Source organism: Scheffersomyces spartinae (genome assembly GCF_019049425.1).
Source record: "Scheffersomyces spartinae strain ARV_011 chromosome Unknown scaffold_19, whole genome shotgun sequence".
In the NCBI taxonomy this organism is placed as follows: Eukaryota; Fungi; Ascomycota; class Pichiomycetes; order Serinales; family Debaryomycetaceae; genus Lizanozyma; species Lizanozyma spartinae.
The window spans coordinates 165,345-189,610 of record NW_025065066.1 but is presented as its reverse complement, the minus strand read 5'-3'; the positions used below and the strand labels follow the sequence as shown (position 1 = coordinate 189,610).

Sequence of the window (24,266 nt, the reverse complement as noted above, 5' to 3'; positions counted from 1 at the left end):
TCTGATGAATATGATAATGATTATGATATTGACCAGATACCTGTGTAGTCCGTGTTTACTCTGTAGCTTACCCAAGACGTCAAGCCTTCCCGCATGCCCTGGACTTATTCATTTAGGACCAGTTTAAAGTGGTACGGGGGAATACTATCGTGAAACTATTGGGAGAAGAATATTGGTCAACTCCACCCTGTTCAGATGTCACATGTTGTATTTAATACGCTTTCGTGAGTATGTGTTTGATTGGGACTATTTTAATTGATCTACAATGACTGTAATGACTGTAATAACAAGTATATTGAATGGTAATTAAGAATTGAATAAAAAGAATCTGGGGGGTTATGCTATGCAATTACACAACACTTTGAAGATGATTTGGTGGGTTTATTTGCAGATGCTTGAGAAAGTCTTTGAGAAGCCAGTTTCTCATCAACAGTTGAAGGCTTTACTTTATCGTTATTAGTGGGACCACCATTTTTAGATACTCCACTATTATCGTTACCATTACCACCATTATTTGATCCATCGGCCATCTCCTGTTGTTCTTTCTGTTTCCGTAACTCCTTTTGCTGTTTCTTCTCGGCAGAAGCTTGTGCCTCTTTCCGCATAATCTGTCTCACAACATCAATGAATGCTTCGTCCACGTTGGTCTTGTACATGGCACTGGTTTCATAAAATGGCACCATCCCCCATTCTTGAGATACTTTGATACCATCATCAATGGAAAGAACACGATCTTGTTCCAAGTCACATTTGTTCCCCACCAATACCATGGGGACATTATCGCTATCTTTAATTCGTAACACTTGCTCTCTTAAGGCCAACAATTCCTTGAGAGAATTCTCGTCAATCACAGAATAAACTAAAAGGAACCCCTTACCCGATTTAATATATAATTCTCTCATGGCTGTGAACTGTGCAACCCCGGCAGTATCCAAGATCTCCAAATCACAAGCTCTGCCATCGATCTCGATTTGTTTACGATATGAGTCTTCAATGGTGGGATCATAACTCTCGACGTAGACTCCAGAAACAAACTGGACTGTGATAGATGATTTACCTACCCCACCAGCACCCAACACAACAATCTTATAATCTGCAAAATGTTAGTATTATTTATAACCATTAACAGTTACTGCTATATCTTATTACATACCTCTCATGATGAAGATGAAAACAACAATGGTCCAATAACTTTTGCTTCTTCAACAAACGATAAATAAACTGGTGTAACCTGCGTTATGCCCCGGTTGTGTAAGCAATCTACCAAATGTTAAAGTTTAAACGGATTGTTACGTGTCGTGTGTTGCTTTGCCGATGGCTCATGTATTTCCTATACAGAGCCTTCGCTTAAAGCTATTGGGGTTTGTGGTCTGGAACGGGGCAGATGTTTACGTGAATGGTGGTCGTGCTGAGAATTACACCGAAAAACTTTTATTTCGTACAGTCTTATTTACCTACAACTTCTCATCAGCTCCTAATGGCATAATGTTAGGAATTGGTCCAACAGGTGTGATCCGATTAGGATTAATTGCAATGTGACTCTTTGTATAATGGAACTTAATATGATCGAAATCAGTGGTCTCTTTGAACCCAGGAATCTTCCAGTATAATAATCTCAACCAGTAATGTAAATGAGGATAGTCATGTCTGACCATTCGAATGTTACATTTGAAATGTTGATGATAAACACAATCAAAACGCACAATCGTGGTGTATAACCGAATATCGGCCTCAGTCAATTGGTTGCCCAAAAGGAACTGTTTCCCAACTTCATGGTTTTGCTTAAGAATGGCTTCAACCCTATCCAAGTTCTCAAACACGTTAACCACTTCCTTGTCATAAACTTCTTGAGATGTGGCAAACCCAGATTTGTACACCCCGTTGTTGATATTATCGTAAATCCAAGAGTTGATCTCATCGATATCCTTTTGTAAATCCTCAGGGTATATATCAACAGCACCATATTCACTGGGCAATATGGAATTGAAACCAGTATTGAAAATACGTAAGATTTCACTGCTTTCATTATTAACAATAGTTTGTTCATGTTTATCCCATAATACAGGCACGGTGAATCTACCTTCATAGTCAGGATTAGCCTTGAAATATAAATCTTTGATTCTCTCAACACCGTAAACATGATCAACCGTTCCATACTTCAAGTCTCCAGGTCCTTCAAGTTTCTTTTGTTCTTCAGCAGTCAGAAACCTCCACCCCCGCTCGTCCATGAGCCAATGAACAACACTCACATCAATGATATCGCTCAATCCCTTCAATTTCCGAGCAATCAATGTCCGATGAGCCCAGGGACATGCAAACGATACATAAAGATGATATCTACCTGCTTGAGGCTTGAACTTGTCACTGGGGGTATTCCCAATGAAGTTGCGGAATACAGATGGTAATCGGTGGTAAGCTCCGTCTCTGCTTGCGAATTTCAAAATCTCAATCTTCAGCTTAGCGTCGGCCATGTTATTGATATTGTTACTTTGTTGAATAATTGACTTAATAAAGGTGTTCAAATAAAATAGGACTCAATTCCTTACTTAAATACTTGTGTGGGGAAACTTACTTGCTTTAAATTACTAATGTGTGGTGCCTGATAGTGTACGGTACCCTTTTGTCTCTAGTGGTATACGCACGACCACCTGAGTGAGTGTATATGACTTTTATGTAATAATGTAGTAATTAGCAATAGCAACACTCACAATTAATAACAAATTGGTCATTGTGCATTTACATAGTGTGATATTTTAGTTACTAGCTTTGCTCTACACCGTTACACAGTATTCTAGTATTGTATTCTAGTATTATATTCTAGTGAACTTATTCTATCACAATATTACAGCATGTTATCCTGCATGTATACACAACTCTGAACATCGATGACTTTTATACTGAAAACCATCGATCTATGGTTAAAAATGCCATTTCTAAACCATAATTCATGAATAAACCAAAGGCTTTAAAAGAAGGCCAAGTGGTGTTTCGGGTCCAAGTCCCACCAACAAGCAAGCGATCAAATATACGACAAAGTTCATCTCCCACGGTTCACTCGTATATTTGCTCTGGATGCTCTCGAAGATTTGCTCGTAAATCTGATTTGACCCGACATTTAAAGTCTCATACTGAACCCAAATATCAATGCCCCTACTATAAAATATCCCCCACATGTCATAAAAATGGGGGAGCGTTCCATCGATTGGATGTCTACAAACGACATTTGAAATTGGTTCATTTCATACGTGATGTTCATAAGCAAAACTCTCTATTAACAACAGGCTTAGATATGGGGACAAATCTGTCCGGTTGGTGTGGTTCATGTCAGAAATTGTTTCCCAATGCCAAAAGCTTTATTGATCATGTCGATGGCTGTGAAAAATTAATATAACCTTAATATAACCAAATAGCATTGTACAAACTTGTTTCTGTAATCAACTCTCATCATCTTCTACTTGACCCCCTGTCTGATCAAAGTAATCTAAAATGGCATTGTTGGGGTGAACAATGTAAATAGTTCTCACTTGTGACTCAGCTCCATCTTCCATTGATTCAGATCGTAATCCTCCATCTGAACTACTAGTGATGCTCATAAGTATTCTATCTGCCACTAATTTCTTCAACACTTTAAAGGCAATCTTCCGTTCGTTATAATATTCTGCCTCGCCTTCAATCTCATCTTCCTTCTGAGCCAAGTAGTAGTCAACTATCTCTTGTGCGGTAAGACCTTCTCCTCCACGAACATCATCATCTGTAATACACTTGACGACATAATTCATAATGGAAAGATATTTGTCGTAGGTAATACTTGCCTTGGGTTTTCGTATTGCTGGCTCTTTATTTTCTTGTGGATCAACAACAGCAGTAGTTTCTTGTTCAATATTATTATTATTATCATTATTGTCGGTACTGGTCTCAATGTTAAGGGCTTGTACGCTAGTCTCTTCTTCTTCATCTATTTCAATGTCTTCCATTTCAACCCTAATAATAGATTGTCTTAATAAATCATATGCTTCATTGACAAACTCTCTTTCAATGAATTCACTGCAATTGGCTCTAGCAATGGCTTCAGATAACCGAATCATAGATTCCAATTGTCTGACGGTAATTCTATAGGAACTTCTACCCAATCCTTGTGCATCATCAGCTCTCAACTCTTGATACTTTTCAATAAGAAACTTCCGAGCTTCAGCCTTCATAATAGGCTTAAACAACCGAGCATATTGAATATACCGATTCACTTCTTCAGCTGAATAAGGTGGATTTATGGCCTCATCTCTAAGCATATGCAAATCAACAATATGACTGGCTAATTGAGTATCAATCCTTTCGTTACAATCATCCAAAATAACAAAAAATAAGTCAAAACGTGACATAATGGGTGCTGTCATGTTTAAATTGGCTCTTAAACCAACCTTCCGATTATATCGACCTCCAATAGGATTAGCAGCTGCCAAAATACTGGTTCTGGCATTTAAAGTAGCATGAATACCTGCTTTAGCAATTGAAATGGTTTGTTGTTCCATGGCTTCATGAATAGCAACCTGGTCCAGAGGATCCATTTTATCAAATTCATCAATACAACAAATCCCATTATCAGCTAACATTAAAGCCCCAGCTTCAATAGTATATTCACCACTTTCTTCATCTCTAACTACAGCTGCAGTTAACCCAGCAGCAGAACTTGCTTTACCACTGGTATATACAGCTCTGGGTGCCAATTGACAAACATATTTAAGGAATTGAGACTTGGAAGTAGAAGGATCTCCCACAATACAAATATTAATATCACCACGTAAATTAATACCATCAAAGGTTTTCTTATGAACACCTCCAAGTAATTGTAAAAGAATTCCCTTCTTTACCACATCATGACCATAAACAGCAGGAGCAATGGATTGAACTAAACGATTATAAATATGATTATCACGAACCATTAATTTTAATTGGTCAATTTCTGGATCAGAAAGGGTACTAATAAATAATTCTTGTTCATCTTCTCCATTATCTTCATTTCTATCAAGGAGAGCTGCATTTATGGCACTATTATTACTATCATCCAGTTCTGTATTATTTCTAGTAACCATTGAAGAAACATGAGTAGCATAGAAGGCAATCTTATAAGATAGATCTCTTACTCCCAAAGCTTTTAAACCTGTGACACCACTATTTAACTCACCCATTGATTGCTTATTCTCTTTGACCGATTGGGGCTTAACTCCGGGCAACCCCAATTGGGCCACATCGGGTATAACGATTTCAGTACCGGTGAACTTACATCTATCACCTGGTTTTGCTCTTTCCACCGTTTCACCTCTCAAGATCACATCCAACGTTCTAGGCATTGAACCAGTAGGGATTTCATTGGGGTTCTCTTGGATTCTTACTCTTTGCCAATCTATGAATTGAGATTTAGCAACATTCAAGGTAAAGTATGATTGGTTTTCACATGAAGGACATGCAGTTGGTTCAGTGTACTTGAAGACTTGATCTACACCTTGAATTATAGCTGCACACATATCACAAGTGAACGTTGCCTTGAATAATTCTGGTCTAACCTCAGAAGTTCTAGTGACAGTCCCCAGAATACCCATAAGTGTTCCAATGTTCTCTGTACGCAAATCTCTAATTCTCAGAGTTATAGGCAAATTATAGAATGCAATTTGAAAGATTCTTTCGCTATCCAAAGGATTCTCAAGCGAAGTGGCCGTATCAGAATTACCATTATCCTCAGATTCATTATTATTATCAAGAACATTTGTTCTAAGTAATTTGGGATAATGTTTCCTAATAACTCTTTTCAACCCTTTAACAAGGAAAGGCAGAAACCGATAATATTGCTCCAAAATAGCTGTGGCCAACACACCTCCTTCAACGGAAAGTAAATCTTGAAAATTCACATAAATTGTACTTTGTTCCAATTTATCCATGGCTTCAATCTGCTGGATGTATAAAGGTGCCAATTGTCCTTCAATAGCAAATTCCAGTTCCAAGAATACTTCAAACCCTTCTTGAACCTTCTCCCCCGTAACATCAACAACCTTGGGAACTCTGATCAGTTTTCTTTTCCCCACCACCATTGGCTCTTCAGGGATCGATTCAGTGGTCCCATTACCAAAAATGGGGGCACCACCACCACCATTGGTTGCTTGAGATGATGATGGTCCTTCACTGTCCATTCCGGGCATGGAGCTACTCCCACCGAAACGACCGGAAGAAATCGCCCGGGACGATTCAAGCATGTGTGCTGCATCCGACAGCATCGTGTGTCTCGGAGACGATACAAAATGTGACATGTCAGATTTATATTAGTATTGATGGTGATAAGACTGTTGATTGATATTTATCAAACGCGTTTGAGTTTTTAATTACATTTCCAGATTAAGTCAAATGAGCGCTACCGGTGAAATATCACGTGACATAGACAGTTAAACTGAAGAAACCCACACTACTACTACGGTACTATAATATATTATAGGCCCCACTGATTTACATAATACAATGTCAGGCTCTATACGTTGGTATTCTGTGAAACCAATCATTCCAAGTATGTGGCTCAAAAACGCTTTCTTCTTGACAATTCCACTAACCATCTAGAACCTCAATTGCTTCTGCTTAAAGTGGGTAAGATCTTGGAGTGTCGGAAACATGAAGATGCCGATCTGCTTTATGTATCACGAGTTGAAACGGGAGACGTTCTAGAATCCAAGATTCTTCAAGTGTGTTCTGGCTTGGTTAATTATGTTCCAATAAGTCAAATGCAAGGACGTGAAGTGGTTGTGTTGACCAACTTGAAGGCAGCCAAGATGCGTGGCATTAAATCTGAAGCCATGTTGCTCGCAGCTGAACGTCCAAAGGACGAAGGAGCAAAATTTGAAGTAGAGTTGGTATCTCCTCCGCTTGATAGTAAAATTGGTGATGTTCTACAATTTGTTCCATTTACTACTGAGGGCCCATCAAAGACGTTGAAGAAACTGATTTGGCAACAGCTCCAACCTCAATTGAAGACAAACAGCAAAGGAGAGGTGGTTTACGTTGAAGAAGATGGAACGCAAAGAGTCTTGAAGAGTAAAGATGATGGCGAAGGAGCATTTGTCAAGTCTCTCTTCAATGCCACAGTCAGATAAGATAATAATAGTTATTTTTTAATTCGTTGTACATAGAATTAGGCCTTGGTGAATCTCAAATAAGGCTTGACCTTCTTGAAATCACCAAACTTCTTAGCAGCATCAGCATCGGAAACAGTAGGAGGAATGATAACATCTTGACCTTCAGTCCAATCAATTGGAGTGGCAATGCCCTTCTTATCGGCCAATTGTAAAGCGTCAATAACTCTTAAGATCTCAGCAGAGTTTCTACCGGTAGAAGCAGGGTAAGTGATGATCAATCTAACCTTCTTATTAGGGTCAATGATGAAAACAGATCTAACAGTGAACACTATTCCAGCGTCGATGTTATTGAAATCAGCTTCAGTAAGCATATCGTATTTGAAGGCAACTTCTTTAGATTCATCAGCAATGATTGGATAATCAAACTTGGCTCCTTCAGAACTAACCTCTTCAATATCATTAATCCAATCTTTGTGAGAGGCAACATCATCAACTGATAAAGCAATTAACTTGACCCCACGTTTACTGAATTCAGGCTTCAACTTGGCAAAGGCTCCCAATTCAGTGGTACAAACAGGAGTGTAGTCCTTGGGGTGTGAAAACAACACAGTCCAATTGTCACCAATGTATTCGTGGAAATCGATCTTACCATGGGTGGTATCAGCAACAAAGTTGGGAGCAGTGGATCCAATTCTAATTCTTGGTTGGTCCTCAGCCTTGAAGGAAAAGAATCTGGCAGCTGGAATACCAGTAACAGCAAGTGGGGCTCTTACAGAGGCACGTAACAAAGTTCTAGCAAGCATAATTGGGTCTTGTAGATGAAGAGAAAAGGAGTGAGTATAATTAATTTTCAAAATTGGTATTTGAGAATTTATAGCCAGTAATTTCACGTGGCCGTAGTCACGTGACATCCCTGGGTGCAAAAAACACATACCCTTCCATACTTCCATGCATTGCTTTTATTCATCCATTCCATACATTCTTATAAACAGTTACATATCGTTCATAAGATTGGCATCAAACCAACCTAAAAAGTCATCGTCCTGACTCTTCTCTTCATTAAGCCACCCATTAGTCTGTTGCTGAAAGAAACTGTACATGTGATTGGCCAATTCATTATTATGAGCAGGTAATCCTTGGATATTCGAGTCCATTCCATCGGGAATTGACACTTCTCCCATGTCATTCATATTATTTCTTGATGATGGCAAGAGTGGTTGTCCAGTCAAAGCATCTACAGGAGTTTCAACCATGGACGCCATTGGAGGCTCCATTGAACGAGATAGTGTTGGAGTATCGGATGTCTCTTGAGGGTAAAATTCATTGACATTGAAATTCATCTTGTGTTCTTCAATGTCCCCGCCCATCACTGGCCCTGTCATTTGTTGTGACGTCATTGGCTGTGTCATTGTAGTAGACGACATTTGTGGTGCAACAGGTGTAAATGAATGCATTGGAAGATTAGGAGTTTCAATTTGTGAGGATGATGTTGCCTCCATCTTTGGTGATGTAATCACATTCTTCTTGGAAGCTGCTCTTCTTATTGCTCTTTTTGATGAAGGTAAACTTCCTTTCTTTTGAGATCCTGATGATATTTTGTCTTTGATACTCCCAGTGGCACCAAGCATAGCTAATGGGATACCATTAATGGCCATAGGACTATCTGTTCCAGTGTTAGATCTTGCTTGTTGCATGGCATGATCAGTTGGTACTAAAGTTGTAATCGTGGTACCATTGGGGGTGATGGAGGTCATTGCTTGGAAATCTTCCTTTGTAATTTGATTATAGAACGGTAGTGGAGCCAATTTACGGTTTTGGACAGCTTCGGTAGTGATTTTGGCATCTTCAAACAGCTTTTTGTTTGCAATAGTTCTCCTACGTGCTTCATGAACACACCAAACCAAATCATAAAATAATGAAGCAGTCAAATGTGATCTCATCCGAGTAATGATGCTACTTCCTGCTTGGTAATTATCTTCAAGGAATATTTCAGGACATGAATAAAGGGCAAGATTCATATTTTCCAAAACCTTTGCGGTACGACTAATATCATTCTGCAAATCCTTCCAAGATGATAAAGTATTTCTTAACAATCTGTGGACAGTGACAATAGACTGACGTGCACTATCAACACAATTATCAACCAAATACCGAGAAACATGTAACTTAAACAATAAAAGAACAGAATATGTCAACGACTGTCTAACATAGATGGGTAATTCAATCAAGTGCACATTTTTTAGCATTTGAGAAGTGACAGTGATAATTCGGGTGGCTGCCGTGTAAGCTGTACTCACGTACTTAACCTGATCTTCAATGGGTGTACCTGGAAGAAATGCAAAACAGCACATCATTAAACGAATGTATAAATAATACACTTCGACTGCAGACCCTTCTTCTATGGGCAATTTAAATCTTAAACGGTCCAATTCTCGGTCTAAGATATTCAATGAACCTGCACGATTCAGTGGCTCTAATAACCCATCGGATCTGGTTACTGAAATACCCATGACATTAACCAACTTACTTTGGAAAATCGATAACGATATAAGACATCGGAAATTGTTAGGCAATGTATGATCAACACGGGCATTCTCTAATAAATAATCCGTTGTACTGATGGAAGGGGGTAACCCTAAAGTGGATGACCAAAATTGATCATTAAAATATACAGCAAGCCATGATCGAGTTCTCCAGCACTCGGAATCAGGTCCCAATGAAGCTTGTGTACGGCTAAACTCTTGGATAAACTCACCTCCACGATGCAATCCAAGTTGTAGTGATAAGTTCTTTGCCAAACCAATAAATCTATAAGATGAATCGTCAAGGACTTTTTCATTTGGTAGTGGCCAAGTAGCCAAAATGATTAATGCTTGTATCACATGTGTTGATCTTGGTGTTCGTATCCAGCACGTCTCTATTGCAAGTTGTTTAATAAGAGAGGCCAAAGACATGTACAAGGTTGGCTCTGGTTCTGATAATGCTGCAGTACAAATTACCGTCCAAAACAACAATTGAGACTTTGTGTATAACTCCAACGCTGACTTCAGAGTCATAATAGGCATATAAGGAAGAAATCTAGCAATGAAACGATCATGTAATTCACTTGCCTTTTCCAACAGTAGTCGAACGTCGCCAATAATGAACTCTGAAATGTTAAGCACAGAAGTATCCTTTTTCTGATCACTAATGGAATCTGCTGACTCTTGAATCAACAGACCAATTTTCGTCAAGGTGGTATTATTACTTATTATTGGAGGGAATGACGATGTCTGATTGGTGAATGTCTTTTGTGATGGTGTCTGATCTTGTTGAATAAATTGTGACGATGGTATCGTGTCGTTGATTATCGACCTTTGATGTGGAGTTGAAACGTTTGGAGAATTGGCTGGTATAGTGGCTGCCCCTTGAGAATTAGAATGAATGCTTGAAGTCGTAGGTGAACCGTTCTGAGGATAATAAGTTTGATTCAGTTGTTGTTGTTGTCGTTGTTGTTGTTGAAGGAAAATTAGATTATGTTGGTTTAGAGCTTGAGTTAAAAGCGATTCATTCTTCGTGAGTAACTCGATCTTTGCTCTTAATTCATCGACATCATTTTTCAACAGTTGTATTTGAGAACCCTTTTTAGGTTTGAACTCTGGATCTATTTCACATTTGAGCCCCATACGTTCGCATCTGGTGCATGGACTGGGGAACAACTCTGAAGCATTGCATTTGATCTTATGTTGACGACAATAACTGCAACTTGTAACAGGCCTATGTTTACTGGCAGCAGCAGCAGCAGCAGCAGCAGAACTGGAGGAGGCCGACCCCCCCGTACCTGGTGCGAAACCTCCTGAGGTTGAAACATTCGCATTACTTGAAGCCATATCAAAGTTCCCGGGAACACTAGACTTTTTCCGTTTACTTTGGATGCTTGTTGATGATATTGTTGCACTTGCATTTCGCTTACCATGTGAAGTGGGCGATCCATTAGAAGAAGCAGCCATCGTAGGAGTTGATGTACCTGCACCGTTCAATTCCGTGCCAGAATTCAGATACTCTGACTGTGATTCTGTTTTGGGATATATAGACTTCATCATTAAAAATCAAAAGGTTATGGGACTCTAGATGGCTTCTGCTTGCTTATTCAACCTCTGTATATTAATACACAGAATTTGGTTGTGTGCAATATGCCAATACTAAAATACTTGAAGAGGTTTCGTTACGGTTGCCACCTGTCACAGTCAAATACTCGTCGGATATTATCTACTGCTAGTTCCTGTTATGAATAGATTGAAAGAATAGTTGATATTGTTCATGATCTTAAATGGGAAAAATTTTTTGACTTTATTTGGGGTCTTTCAAAGACGCTTTGTGTAATATCGCACAAAACAGTACAAATATAATCATACTACAATATATAATATATATATATATATATATGTACATTAATATGTATGTGTGATCTGACTGCTATTTAATTCGAGACTAAATACATATTTTCTGCGACAATAGTTTATACTTGTGCTTGTGATGAAATTTAGCGTGGTCTTTGCTCGTACATTATATCCGATTCCAATATTTTTCACCGTTCAGTTTTGTCTACAACTTAATAGTTACACCTATAGTTGTGGATTGCATTATTGACAAAAGACGCAAATAGTCCGGCATCAATAACTAGAAATCCCCCTAGTAAGTCCTGTGATTTACAGCACCAATGTCATTTTCTTGTACTGATGGAATAGATAAATAAAGGCATACATGCGTTTCGGCGAACGCACGACATTTCTCTCCACTGATCTTTTTGATAAAAATTTGCTGGCTCTAAGGCTTTAAAAATAGATGTTTACGGCAGTGTATTAAAGACTAATAAAGCATCCGACGGAGCGGCACGATTTAGGCTTATACACTAAATAATACAATTGTTTCATAACTATTACATTTTACATATAACTTTATCTTACGAGCTCACTTACTTTTCCAATGTAATTCAATTTGAATTCCACCTTGAACCAGATCTACCATTGATTTAATTGGTAGAAAACGGCATACCTAATTCGATCGGATCATTCGCCATTATTTACCGTAACTTAACTAAACCGTTTCCGTTTTGAATATTGTACGTCACCAATTGCTATGGTGTAACAAAGAAGAGATGTGCCGGTACCGGCCTCAAATCAAAAAATTTCTTGTTCCCACCAAGCTACAGTCATTCACTTAGTTATTCACTTAGTTTCACATACTATCCGTCATAATAAGCATGCACTATTACTCATTATCTTCATCTCTTGGATCACCAATTCCATCTTCATAAATAGCAAATTGACAATCTGCTTCTGGTAAGCAAGGACTATCATATATCTTACAGATTCTGTTTTGCCCACGACCTTTCTTTAATGATAATCTTGTGGTTGATGCATGGGCAATGATGTTCCCTCCTATCGGTTTCTTTGGGTCTGGATTATACATTGAAGCCATCCCATCAACTTGAGCAACTACTTGGTTGGTGATAACCACAGCAATACCAAATTCATCAGCCAATCTTTGTAACAACCTCATAAACTTTGCTACTTGAGTTTGTCTATTTGAAAGTTCTCCACGACCAGCAAAATCAGTACGATATAAACTCATGATAGAATCAACAACTAAAAGTGAAAATCTAGATTCACTCATCATTTGTGCTGCTTGTGTAAGCAAATTATATTGATGTTCAGTGTTATAGGCTCTTGCATATGCCACATTGTCCAAACAATCATCTGGATTCATACCATACCTTTGAGCTATCAGTACAAGACGCGTGGGACGGAAGGTACCTTCAGTATCAATATATAAACATTTACCTTCACCTCCTCCCATATCTATAGGTAATTGACAAGTCACAGCCAATGTATGACATAATTGTGATTTACCAGTTCTGAATTCACCAAACAATTCTGTAATAGAACCGGTTTCAATACCACCACCTAAAAGTGTATCCAATTGCTTGGAGCCTGTAGTAAGACATATTAATTCAGATCGACGATGATGAAACTCAGTGGCTGTAGTAAACCCAAGAGGTACTATCTTTGCTGCTTCCATAGATAACTTATCAGCCTTTGCTTCGCTAATACCTTTGATGGTCATCAAAGTCTTTTTGGATGTGTAAGCTACACTTTCAATAGTACAAAGACCAGCAAGTTTAAGTTTCTGAACATCATTCTTAGTAATACCATTACCTTCAAGATGATCAACTGAAAGTGGTTGACCATCACTTTCATCATCCACGTCAGGTACGGACGCGACGGTAGTATTGCCTATCTCCTGTGAGGGCATCTCAGTTTCAAACGCGTCTTTCAGAACGACTAAACAACTATTAGTAACAGCCTACTGAACACTGAATAGTTCAATCCAACGGCAAATCACTTGAGGTAAACATCAAAACGCGTACTTTTGTCATTATAGAAGGAGTCGTGCGTTTACCAGTGATAGGCTGCAAAGTGGTATAAGGATTTTTAACCACACTAAAGATCAAGATAGTGCTATGTTCCAGTCTCATGATACATTATGTCTTATAGACGACATGGCACACGTATTGTCTCATATTGTCTCATATACGCATTGTAGTGCCCTATAGCGTGATGCCATGATGTCTGGCATGATACATACAAATGTATGTCCAATTTAATTGAAAACGTGTACTACCTGAAAGCTACTAGGTACCAGCAAACCTGCGCTTACAACTGAAAGAATGTGTGAAAACGCCCTTTGCAACTCAGAAAGCTTATCACGTACACAATAACGGTGATGATGGTTCGAAGGGTTTTGATGATGATCCGTGCGATGCATGTATGTACGAGTGTGCAGAAAGGGGATCGAGTATAATTTTGTGGGGAACAAAGGAGGAGTCATACCATGGACGTAATGTTTGATACACAATAAAGTCATATGAAATTAGGACGCCATCATTGTTGATAAGGGGAAGTCTATGTAAGATAATTACGACAACAAATGAAATGATTATTTGCTTTATGCATTGAAAGCCTCATATGTGAAACGTGTTTGACACTGTTAATTGTTACGTTATGCTAGGTTATGTTAGATTACGTTGCATTACGCTTGAAGTTGCAACATATCTTTGGTACTTGTATTGTTGATGATGCTTAAAGGAGGTGGTTCAAGCATCGATCTCATCAACGGTTATAAGATGATCTGAAGGGGTATTAAAACCTCCTTTCCAACTCCCAAGCACAAACACAAATACAATGAAATGAGTCATTACAATAGTTCAATTATAAAATTGTCAGGACTTAAAGAGTTAAAAATATATATGGCTAGAGTGTGCAGCCGTCACCAAAAGTTTAGCCCTTGCATTGTGAAAGCTATCAAGCATAATCAGATACCCCTGAGGCCCTGTAGCACGGCATTTCGCTGGCACTGTATCAGACCGAAGGATAAAGTTGATACTTACGACATTTCCATCAGACAGACAATTTGGATACAATTTGGATAGTAGTAATGTTTTACCCCAAGGTGTTCCCTTCTGGTCCAGAGTGGTCTATTTGTGGATTCAAGTTCTTTTTTGAGTTCGCCCTTTTTTGGCCGATAACGACGTTTCTGGGTGGAACAATCTTTTTCAGTAAGTAATGCATGTTACAACATTAGACGGACCACACAGATGGAAGTAAGTAATTTAACCAAAGAGGAATTACAGATTTTTGACGATGAAGGGAGAAATATTTAATGAATGCGTGGGTGTTTTACGCTGTCTGAATCAGAGGTGTTCAGTAGTTGGTTGTCCACGAAGCTCGATGTAATGAGTAGTAAGCTTTGCGTTATGTGCTTGGTATTTTCCTCTGTACGATTGTGTGTTGTTCCTACTATGCTGCTTCTTCCATGTGTCTGCAAGTAATTACATTCACCGTCCTCAACCCACGTCATTTGACGGCCTAATTGTGTGTTTACCTTTGGGCCTAGTCAGGTAGACATTCTCAACTTAGACGAAGGGCTTTGCTTATTGAATCCGGTTTTGTGTTCCATCCACTCACGGAAATAAACAACAACAAAATCCATAACCATACCTAGTTCTGTCTTTAGTTAAACTATTAGTTGAGTCAGACTCATCAACTACTTTCTTTTCTTTCACAGGGCTAGTATCGACATCAGTTACTGTCAGACATCAACTAAGTCGGACTTCAACTACTATTAATCTTATCACTGCTGTCAATCACTTTTACTGTTACACAACTACCGTCAACTACTATCTTATCATTACTGTTCTGTATCTGTTTGGTGGAACATACTCTTCGTACTTGTTGATAACTTCCGTCATCATACCACCCACCAACATCTACAGAGATACGTTAGAACATCATTTGGCTAAGTCTTTGTTCGTGAATCTTTGTCCGTGAAGCTTTGTCCGCCAATCGTCTTTGTCCGTGAACCCGATAGCACACTCTCTACCCTTGCAAGATCCTGACCCAGAGAGCCCGTTGTTCTTTCCCATTTTATTCTAGTATTAAACCCTGGGAAATTATTTTTTTGTCTGTCGGATCTTTATTATTTTTTCTTTTTGGATTACGACTTTTTCTGTCGCATTACTGCCATAACTGCAAGGAACACACCTCGAAGACTTACGTCTAAGAAAGGTTTACCCCTACATACATACCCCTGGAATTGGTGCCTAAATTATACAAAAGGCTTTCAAGGCTTCCTAGTCACGCTCTACTTTGTTCCTGCGCTGACTCTTTTGAGGAAAGGTTCTTATCTCTAAGTAAAGTCCTGTCTCCATTTAACTGGCCCAATCTGGCTTTGTCTGGCCTTTTTCATTTTTCCTGTCGGAGACGATGTCAACTACTGTCGTATCATCAGCAGCCACTAGTCCTGTTAAAACTAAACCTTCGTCCCAACTGACTTCATATTTTAGTATTAGTGCCACGAGTCCCAAGAAACAACAACAACCTCCAAAAACCCACCTGATGATAATGCCGGGTAATAATGAGGTGGTGCAACAAACATCATCAGCTCCAGCACCTACAACTCACGAGAATTCCTATAAACATCAACTGGCAATGGCCACATTACCTTCGCAAAGTCTAAGCATATCGAGTAACCTATCCAAACGTGTTCATAGAGAAGTTAGATTTGGAAATTATATTCTTGGATCAACGCTTGGAGAAGGTGAGTTTGGAAAAGTCAAATTAGGTTGGAGAAAAGATGGGAAACAACCATCTCAAGTCGCCATTAAATTAATAAAACGAGAAGCATTGGTAAAAGATTCGGAAAGCGAAATCAAAATCCATAGAGAAATTAACTCATTAAAGTTATTAAATCACCCTAATATCATTAACTTGGTGGAAGTCATGAAATCAGGGAAGTATATTGGAATAGTACTAGAATATGCTCTGGGTGGGGAATTATTTGATTATATTTTGCATCATAAATGTTTAAAAGAGAATGTTGCAAAGAAGTTATTTGCTCAATTAGTTAGTGGAGTTGATTACATGCATTCTAAAGGGTTAGTTCACCGTGATTTGAAGTTGGAAAACTTATTATTGGATAAGCATAAAAATGTGGTAATAAGTGATTTCGGGTTTGTCAATTCATACAATAAAGATAAGAATGATTTGATGAAAACAAGTTGTGGATCTCCATGTTATGCAGCTCCAGAATTAGTGCTAACTCAAGCACCTTATGAAGGTAGAAAAGTTGATATTTGGTCCTTAGGGGTGATTCTTTATGCTATGCTTTCAGGATATTTACCTTTTGATGATGATCCAGATAATGAAGATGGAGCAGATATTGTTAAATTGTACCATTATATTTGCAAAACTCCTTTAACATTTCCGGAATATGTCAGTCCATTAGCCAGAGACTTACTTCGGAAAATCATTGTTCCTAATCCAAAGAAAAGAATCACCATGAATGCCATTAGAAATCATCCTTGGCTAATGTCTTATGCCAACTTATTATCAATAAGACAACCGGAATGGGATAAATTGCATAGAGAACGTAAGGGTACAGAATTAGCAGTTATGAATTCGGGTCATAAGAGGTTCTCAATGATTAATGATGTAACCACTTCATCTTCCCTTTATACGGGTACCGGTGGTGGTAATATACCTCAACTGTTACAATTCGGGGGTGGAGGATCAGGAACTACTCCAAGGTCATTTTCATCTTCCACAATCACCAATTTGTATGCTAATCCTTCCACTTCATCATCCTTCACCAATGCAGTGGTTAAGACCACCAATTCATCAACACAAATATCTTCCTTAAGCAGTAATACCTCCAGATCAATGGTTTCTTCTGCGTCACTGTATTCTCAACCATTTGACTCCGCATTGTTCATTGTTCCACACAATAGCGATTCAGGTACCGCACCAGGCACTACCATTCAAGGTCCAATAGCAACTTCAGGTACGCAATCCAAATCCAATTCATCTTCACCTCAAAGAAGGGGACATACCAAAGCCGCATCGATCTCCACACCTTTTGCATTGGGTAGTGGTGCGTCTACCACAACGTCGGCCTCGTCTACTCCATTCTTTTCAGCCAGTTGTGCATTACAAGCAATGGTAAATGATCAAACTCCTGTTTCAAGTCCTAGCCCTGAACTGACATTATTTACTGGTAAAGTGTATCAAACTGCTGCCTCTGGAGGTGGAGGTGTTAGACCAAATGGGTACACAGGATCTATCTTTTCTACCATCACTGAATCTCCTTCCCAACTGCAAGACAGCGCATCAGAACGGAATGTAGGTGATGCAACACCTACAAGGAGAGAATTTGGTATCTCCAATTCTTCATCCTCGAATACTATTAGCAGATTACCTCATCACAATAAGAAGCCTCGTCCAACATCTTATCATCCAGCATCGTTATCATCATCTTTAGCTACTGCACCTACAACAAATGATACCGAAGGTAGTGAACAACCCCAATTTATGGCTGATTATTGGAAGAATCCCAGTTGTCTAGCCATACCACTTTTATCTGGATCACCTACCAAATCACCACCATTTGAAGGAGTTAGCAATGAATACGGAATGAGTGGGCAACCTTCACCAACTCGAGCTGGATCCATTAATTCAAGAAGAAATTCTGTGGTTGCTCATGTACACGTTAATGGCGTGCTACTGAATGAAGATTCCAGTAATAAGCGGAATTCTGTTTTGAGTTATTTGGAGGATAAGATTGAAGGTTTAGATTTGTGTCCACCTATTGAAAAGAAGGTCTCCAACACTAATGAGAAAAGAGGAGAAGTGAAATTGACTATTACCCCTCAGATTAATCAACCTCCAGTGTTTGATAGTCAAACAAGTTCACCTGAAGTGAAGGAGGTGATTGAACTGAATCCCTCCATTGTGAAGTTGGCCAACATTCCGGTACTAACGGAATCAGAAAATGTCGGTGGTCTTGAAGAGAAGAGACCTCCGGTACCGGCCAAAGAAAAGCCGTTGCCTGCTATCAAAGCTCCACCACCTACTGAAACAGATATGGTTCCGGAAACATGGAAGAAACCAACATCATCAGTTGATGCTTCAAGAAGATCTAGCATGTATGAAGCGAACAAAGAGAATAGTCACATGAAACAGCAGAAGAAACGGAACCGGTTCAGTTTGTTGTCGTTCTACAGCTCATACAGTGGGTCGACCACCTCAGTGAACTCCATGGCCACCGTAACTGATAGTAATAATGTTATTGCTAAAGCACCTGGTCGAGATTACACCGCCCAAACACCCAAGAAGGTCTTGGAACCAACCAACATTACTAACAATAATGTTATTAATAGTGGTCACCATCAGAAACGCGTAGAGTCCAGTGGATCGCTGAAATCGACTGGATCAAGGTCCAAAAAATCATCAGCCAGTTCAAGCAACGGATCAGCAAAGGAAGCCAGTGCTGCTCGGAAGGTGATGGACTTCTTCAAACGGCGTAGTGTTCGTATTGGATGAACAAGTTGTATTTTAGATTGATTGTTTGATTTAATTGTATTTAATTACGCTCTTTAATACTATGTATCACATTATGACCTATCATATCTGCTTTACTGTCTGAGTATGGGATATACTCTGGCTACGCTTGTCGTTGCTTTGCTGGTTGTATTTGTCTGTATGCTTTTTGCCACCAGTGGTGCACATATATAAATAGCGAAACTTTTCCTCCAAATTACATCAACACTCTTCTCTTCACCATCATGGACAACGACAACACTTCCGAAGACGATGATATTGGAGACATAAATCGTCCGGATCTGTCGGCAGACACATCGGAATGTGCCCTGCAGCTTGAAACTGACTCGGTAACTGACGTCGACAGTGAAGCCTATTCTGACTCTGAGTCAGAGTCTGAGCCAGATTCTAATCTGGACCAAGATTTGGCTACGACTATCATCAATGAAATCAGACAAGGTGACTACGTCTGTTTGGTGTGTACGGGAGAGATCGATGCTAATGCTAAGGTATGGTCTTGTGGCAACTGCTATAGAGTGTATGATCTTGACTGTATACGAGATTGGGCCCAACGTGGTTCTTCAACCAATAGAGAAAACAAAACTTGGAGATGCCCTGCTTGCTCCAAGGAGACAAAACGTATCCCTTCGAGATTTGCTTGTTGGTGTGGCAAAGTGACCAATCCCAAACCTAATCCCGAAAACCCCTTCAGTTGTATGAGCATATGTGATCAAAAGTTCACCAATTGTATTCATTCGTGTACTTCGGTGTGCCATCCCGCCAAACATCCGCTCTGTGGGGCGTTGGGACCCGTTATGAAGTGTCAATGTGGTAAACATGAGCAGCAGTTGCCGTGCTTGGTAACTCCGTATGACCAAGGTTGGAGATGTGACACCAGCTGCGATGTAGAGCTTTGTGAATTCGGTCATAGATGTGGTAAGGGATGTCATAAGGGCTTTTGTGGTCCATGTCAGGAGTTAATCACCATGTCTTGTTACTGTGGTAAGGAAGATTTGACCATAAAATGTCTGGATAAGATTCTTAAACGAGGTGAGCTGTGGATTGGGGTTGGTAAATGCTCACATTTGAATGAACAGTACTATGATTGTGGATCCCATTTTGAAACTGTTGGGTGCCAGCCTTTCACAACCCCCCCAAAATGTATTTATTCCCCTGAATTGGTAACTACTTGTTACTGTGGTAAGACGAACGTGGGAGTTTTAAACAGAAGCAAATGTACAGACCCTATTCCTGAATGTGATAATGTCTGTGGGAAATTGCTACCATGTGGTTGCACTTGTCGATTCAAGTGTCACGAAGGTCCTTGTGAATGTTTCAATATTCTTTCTTCACCATGTTCTTGTGGGAATGGTTCATATTTGGTTCCCTGTAAGTTTCTTCAGGCGGGTCTGTTACCTAAGTGTACTCACAAATGTACAGTTCTCTTGAATTGTCGGAAACATTACCATAGAGAGGAATGCTGTGAATACGAACAAATAGGGTTGAAAAGACTAAGAGAACGGAAGAAGGCATTAAGGAATAACACTCGTACTAATTCTGATGATGACATAATGACCATTGAACCGGTACATATCTGTACGAGACCGTGTAATAAGTTGAAACAATGCGGAACACATTATTGTGCCGCTTTATGTCATCTGGGCTCATGTGAAGTATGTTTGGAATCCACCAATGATGATTTGGTGTGCCATTGTGGAAAGACAGTTCTCCAAGCACCGGTTAGATGTGGCACTAAACTTGTGTGTCATGAACAATGTGTTCGGGATAAACCCTGTGGACATCCTCAAGAACCTCATGAATGTCATGATGAGACCATTGAGTGTCCCAAATGTACTACTACAGTTACAAAGGAGTGCAATTGTGGAGCTAAGAAGGATATGAAAGGTGTTTTATGTTCGCAGAATAGTGTTCTTTGTGGTACAGTATGTACCAAGTCGAAGCTGTGTGGACACCCTTGTATGAATGTATGTTCTCCCAATTGTACCAAACATGACATTCATTCTTCTTCTTCTGTTTGTCAATCCATGTGCAAGAAAATTAGATCACTGTGTCCTCACTATTGCAAGCTTAAGTGTCATGCTAATAAGCTGGGGAAATCCCCCAAATGTGATGCTACTGTGTGTTCTCATATGGTAGAAGTATCATGTGCATGTGGCAGTTTGAAGATGAAGACTCCATGTGGAAGTTCTTTAACAACAGAAAGTAATATTGGGAAGGTATTGGAGTGTGATGATCTTTGTTTTAGACATCAAAGAGATTTGGAATTAAAGAAGGCTTTTTTTGGAAATGGAAATGGGAACTCTGCTTCTTCTGCTACTGCACAAGTAGAAGAACAGTTTCCTTATACTAAGAGCATTGTGGACACTTATACCAAACAGACTACTTGGTGTTCAAGAATGGAAAGCTTTATGAGAGAGTTTGTTGAAAATCCTGATAAGCGTTTTTATTACTTCCCAATAATGATAGCACCTCAACAGCAATTTATTTGTGAATTGGCTGATCTGTACAAACTTTATCATGAGATTCTGGGAGACGAATCATCTAATGAACAACAAGTTTTGATTGTACTGGTTGAACAAACCGAATTACCTTCGTTAACTATTGAGGCTGCGATTTATGAACGAGAGAAATCATTGGAAAGCATTCGTATTCGTCAAGAGAAAATTGATCTGCTGTTTATGAATGCCATTATCATTAAGGATGTTTTCTTTGGGGTAACAAAGGAAAGATTGGAACGGGAATTCCTGGAAAATCCTCTTTCACAGAACGGATGTATTGTTAAGTTGAGAGATTATGTTTATTACAACACTGAAACATACTTAAATTCTACATCAGACTCTGAAGCAGAATTATATGCGTTAATGAGGTCTATTAAGAACAGTCTCCGTACAAAATCATTGGCATTTGAGTGCAAGTTAGGGTTGATAGATGAAGAAGTACTGACAATTTTGAAGGAGACCATTAAGGTAGCCTCTACACCAACCAATAACACTACTCCAGCCAATGACGACACTAGTGATGGCATTACTCTTACCGCAGATAACAAAGTGGTTTCTACAGACGATATCATTGAAGGTATTGAACGTACGAAGATTGATGAGATTGAGCATGAATCAAAGGAATTCGAGTCGACGGAATTTGAGTCAACCGTTCCCAAAAGTCTGAATGTGTATGATATTCTCCTGACTTAGAATTTAACGTCTATATAATGCTGTTTATTGGTCGTCTTTGGGTTCACTTTTGGCTTTCCCATGTGACCTTTTCCGTCTTGAGTTGGAGCTTGAAGAAGGCTTTTCAGGCTCAGGTTTTGATTCTGTTTTCTTCTTCTTAACACTTAAAGGATTAGGCCCAGCCGGACCCTTCCTCTTCTTCTTAGAAACAGTCAGGGGGGGGTTATTTCCACCATTACTTTCTTCTGTGACCGGTGATTTTGGTTTGGCGATCTTCTTTCCCAACTTGGCATCATTTAATCCACCAGTGAGTTTCTTTGCCTCTACTTGAGAAGTGAAATTGGCAGTTGCTTTAGACATTGGCTCCATGACCATGACAGAACGATTCATAAATAATAAAGGGACACCTGGAACACGCCGGAGCTCCTTACGTAGTTCTTGATCCATTGTAGCAACAACATATCTGAATTTATTGGCCCCACCAATGTTGGTGATATCAGCAATGCAATCCAGAGGTTTCTTTGGGTCTTTCTGTGAATGGTTACATCTTCGCCGCTCAAACGTCTTGGCCAATGCAATCGCCTCTTCGTTCTTGGCGTCATAGAGTGATCTGATACAGCATTGAGTTATCATTGGTTTGACTTCCCCTTGTACTGTTCTTTCTAGTCCTTTGTGAAGCTCAAAGGATGCTCCCACACAAGTTGACACCATCTCAGCATCAACTAGCACTTGATATGGCTCTCTGAACTTGAACGCGTGTAGATACACGTTCATCTGTTTCTTGTATGATTTAGCTCTCTTTTGTCTCATGATTAAGGAGGCGATTACTGTCTAGTGGAGGTGATTACTTGAACATTACGATAGGATATTTAATGTCGGTGTACGGTTTGAGATGCTCATCGCACAAAGTTGCACAAAACTTTATATTATATAATACATTACGTAATATTTCGTTTAGTAGCTTTGATTACCATTGGTATCATCCCACCAGTGGGTATCGTGAACCTTCTATGACCTGTAACAACCACGGCTGCTCTAATTGTCCCAGCATGCGAAGTTACAGAAATTATTTCATCTTGAGGGGCATCAAGGAAGATCTGCTGAAGTGCGCCATTAACTCTAAGAAACTGTTCATGTAAGAGCTCGCGTTCCTCGGGTGGATACAGTTCGTGTCTTACATCTTGTTCCGGGAACCCATCTTCGAAAACAACAGTTGGAAATTGACAACTAATGTCGTATTTCGTCGACCGTTTGTTACATGGATGTAACCCCATGGTTTCTCTAAGGTTCTCAAGTACCTTGGGTTGTGGGATTTCAATGTCGTTCCATGTACCGAATAATGTCGCTAACGAACGGTTACAAGGTGAGACATAAAACCGAGTAGGTACCGGACATCCAGATTCAAGTTGTTGTTTCCAACTGACATTATTGGCTACTGCTTGCTGTTCACCTAATGGCGTAAGTTTAGCATCAGGACCCCAAGTAATGTCGCCATCAGTGGACCGGACTTTCCAGTAATTCCAGTCTTGAGTGTAACGAGCATATGCGACATTATGGAACCCTTGTCCGTGTCTGGCCATGAACAACAACTTGTAGACGACATTCAGTGGAGCTTGGGCATTCAATTGGTTGACTTTTTGGATGGTAGTACTCCAGTCTTGTCTGGCACCGAAACTTGTATTCAAATAGTCAAAAGCCATGTCTTCTGTGTCTGGGTCTGTTTGCCAAAAGATGTCGTCTACACACACAAAGTCGTATGGATAAACAAGCTCACCATTAGGATGTCTGTCGTCCTTATGGTCTTGGTACAATTGATAGTAGAGACCTTCATGCTCTTCAAAGCCGTAGGCGTCTAATCTGTCTCTGGCGGTAGCTTCAAGTTTCATGATGAAGAACAAATGTCATAGAGAAACAATAGAAGTAACGGTTTAGTATTTGTGATCTTGTAGTCATACACCCTAACACCATTTATGACGCATAAAACTATAAAGAACAATGTCGCAAACTTGTGCACTTGATATTTGTTCATGTTTAGGAGACATTACGCTAGA

At 39.5% G+C, this 24,266-nt stretch overlaps 11 protein-coding genes across 11 annotated transcripts; 3 read left to right on the top strand and 8 right to left on the bottom strand.

The window, feature by feature from the left end:
* Window positions 1-341: 341 nt before the first annotated feature.
* RSR1 (Ras family GTPase) lies at window positions 342-1,160 on the bottom strand (the record flags this gene model as incomplete). Its single annotated transcript, XM_043192756.1, has 2 exons — window positions 342-1,093; window positions 1,154-1,160. 2 exons carry the CDS (start codon window positions 1,158-1,160, stop codon window positions 342-344), a joined length of 759 nt encoding a protein of 252 aa, XP_043047811.1.
* A 294-nt stretch (window positions 1,161-1,454) lies between these two features.
* ECM4 (omega-class glutathione transferase) lies at window positions 1,455-2,471 on the bottom strand (the record flags this gene model as incomplete). Its single annotated transcript, XM_043192755.1, has 1 exon — window positions 1,455-2,471. The coding sequence occupies one exon, from the start codon at window positions 2,469-2,471 to the stop codon at window positions 1,455-1,457; it is 1,017 nt and encodes a 338-aa protein (XP_043047810.1).
* A 963-nt stretch (window positions 2,472-3,434) lies between these two features.
* Window positions 3,435-6,263, bottom strand: MCM6 (MCM DNA helicase complex subunit; the record flags this gene model as incomplete). Its single annotated transcript, XM_043192754.1, has 1 exon — window positions 3,435-6,263. One exon carries the CDS (start codon window positions 6,261-6,263, stop codon window positions 3,435-3,437), a length of 2,829 nt encoding a protein of 942 aa, XP_043047809.1.
* A 238-nt stretch (window positions 6,264-6,501) lies between these two features.
* On the top strand, window positions 6,502-7,127 carry KQ657_001976 (uncharacterized protein; the record flags this gene model as incomplete). Its single annotated transcript, XM_043192753.1, has 2 exons — window positions 6,502-6,547; window positions 6,598-7,127. The coding sequence occupies 2 exons, from the start codon at window positions 6,502-6,504 to the stop codon at window positions 7,125-7,127; spliced, it is 576 nt and encodes a 191-aa protein (XP_043047808.1).
* A 38-nt stretch (window positions 7,128-7,165) lies between these two features.
* Window positions 7,166-7,912, bottom strand: KQ657_001975 (peroxiredoxin; the record flags this gene model as incomplete). Its single annotated transcript, XM_043192752.1, has 1 exon — window positions 7,166-7,912. One exon carries the CDS (start codon window positions 7,910-7,912, stop codon window positions 7,166-7,168), a length of 747 nt encoding a protein of 248 aa, XP_043047807.1.
* A 189-nt stretch (window positions 7,913-8,101) lies between these two features.
* SEF1 (Sef1p) lies at window positions 8,102-11,191 on the bottom strand (the record flags this gene model as incomplete). Its single annotated transcript, XM_043192751.1, has 1 exon — window positions 8,102-11,191. The coding sequence occupies one exon, from the start codon at window positions 11,189-11,191 to the stop codon at window positions 8,102-8,104; it is 3,090 nt and encodes a 1,029-aa protein (XP_043047806.1).
* Window positions 11,192-12,359: 1,168 nt separating this feature from the next.
* Window positions 12,360-13,403, bottom strand: RAD51 (recombinase; the record flags this gene model as incomplete). The annotated part of the gene is made up of 1 exon (XM_043192750.1): window positions 12,360-13,403. The coding sequence occupies one exon, from the start codon at window positions 13,401-13,403 to the stop codon at window positions 12,360-12,362; it is 1,044 nt and encodes a 347-aa protein (XP_043047805.1).
* A 2,735-nt stretch (window positions 13,404-16,138) lies between these two features.
* Window positions 16,139-19,027, top strand: KQ657_001972 (protein kinase; the record flags this gene model as incomplete). The annotated part of the gene is made up of 1 exon (XM_043192749.1): window positions 16,139-19,027. The coding sequence occupies one exon, from the start codon at window positions 16,139-16,141 to the stop codon at window positions 19,025-19,027; it is 2,889 nt and encodes a 962-aa protein (XP_043047804.1).
* Window positions 19,028-19,269: 242 nt separating this feature from the next.
* On the top strand, window positions 19,270-22,236 carry FAP1 (uncharacterized protein; the record flags this gene model as incomplete). The annotated part of the gene is made up of 1 exon (XM_043192748.1): window positions 19,270-22,236. The coding sequence occupies one exon, from the start codon at window positions 19,270-19,272 to the stop codon at window positions 22,234-22,236; it is 2,967 nt and encodes a 988-aa protein (XP_043047803.1).
* Window positions 22,237-22,260: 24 nt separating this feature from the next.
* Window positions 22,261-23,025, bottom strand: KQ657_001970 (rRNA-binding ribosome biosynthesis protein; the record flags this gene model as incomplete). The annotated part of the gene is made up of 1 exon (XM_043192747.1): window positions 22,261-23,025. One exon carries the CDS (start codon window positions 23,023-23,025, stop codon window positions 22,261-22,263), a length of 765 nt encoding a protein of 254 aa, XP_043047802.1.
* Window positions 23,026-23,153: 128 nt separating this feature from the next.
* On the bottom strand, window positions 23,154-24,101 carry KQ657_001969 (uncharacterized protein; the record flags this gene model as incomplete). The annotated part of the gene is made up of 1 exon (XM_043192746.1): window positions 23,154-24,101. The coding sequence occupies one exon, from the start codon at window positions 24,099-24,101 to the stop codon at window positions 23,154-23,156; it is 948 nt and encodes a 315-aa protein (XP_043047801.1).
* Between the last annotated feature and the right edge of the window lie 165 nt (window positions 24,102-24,266).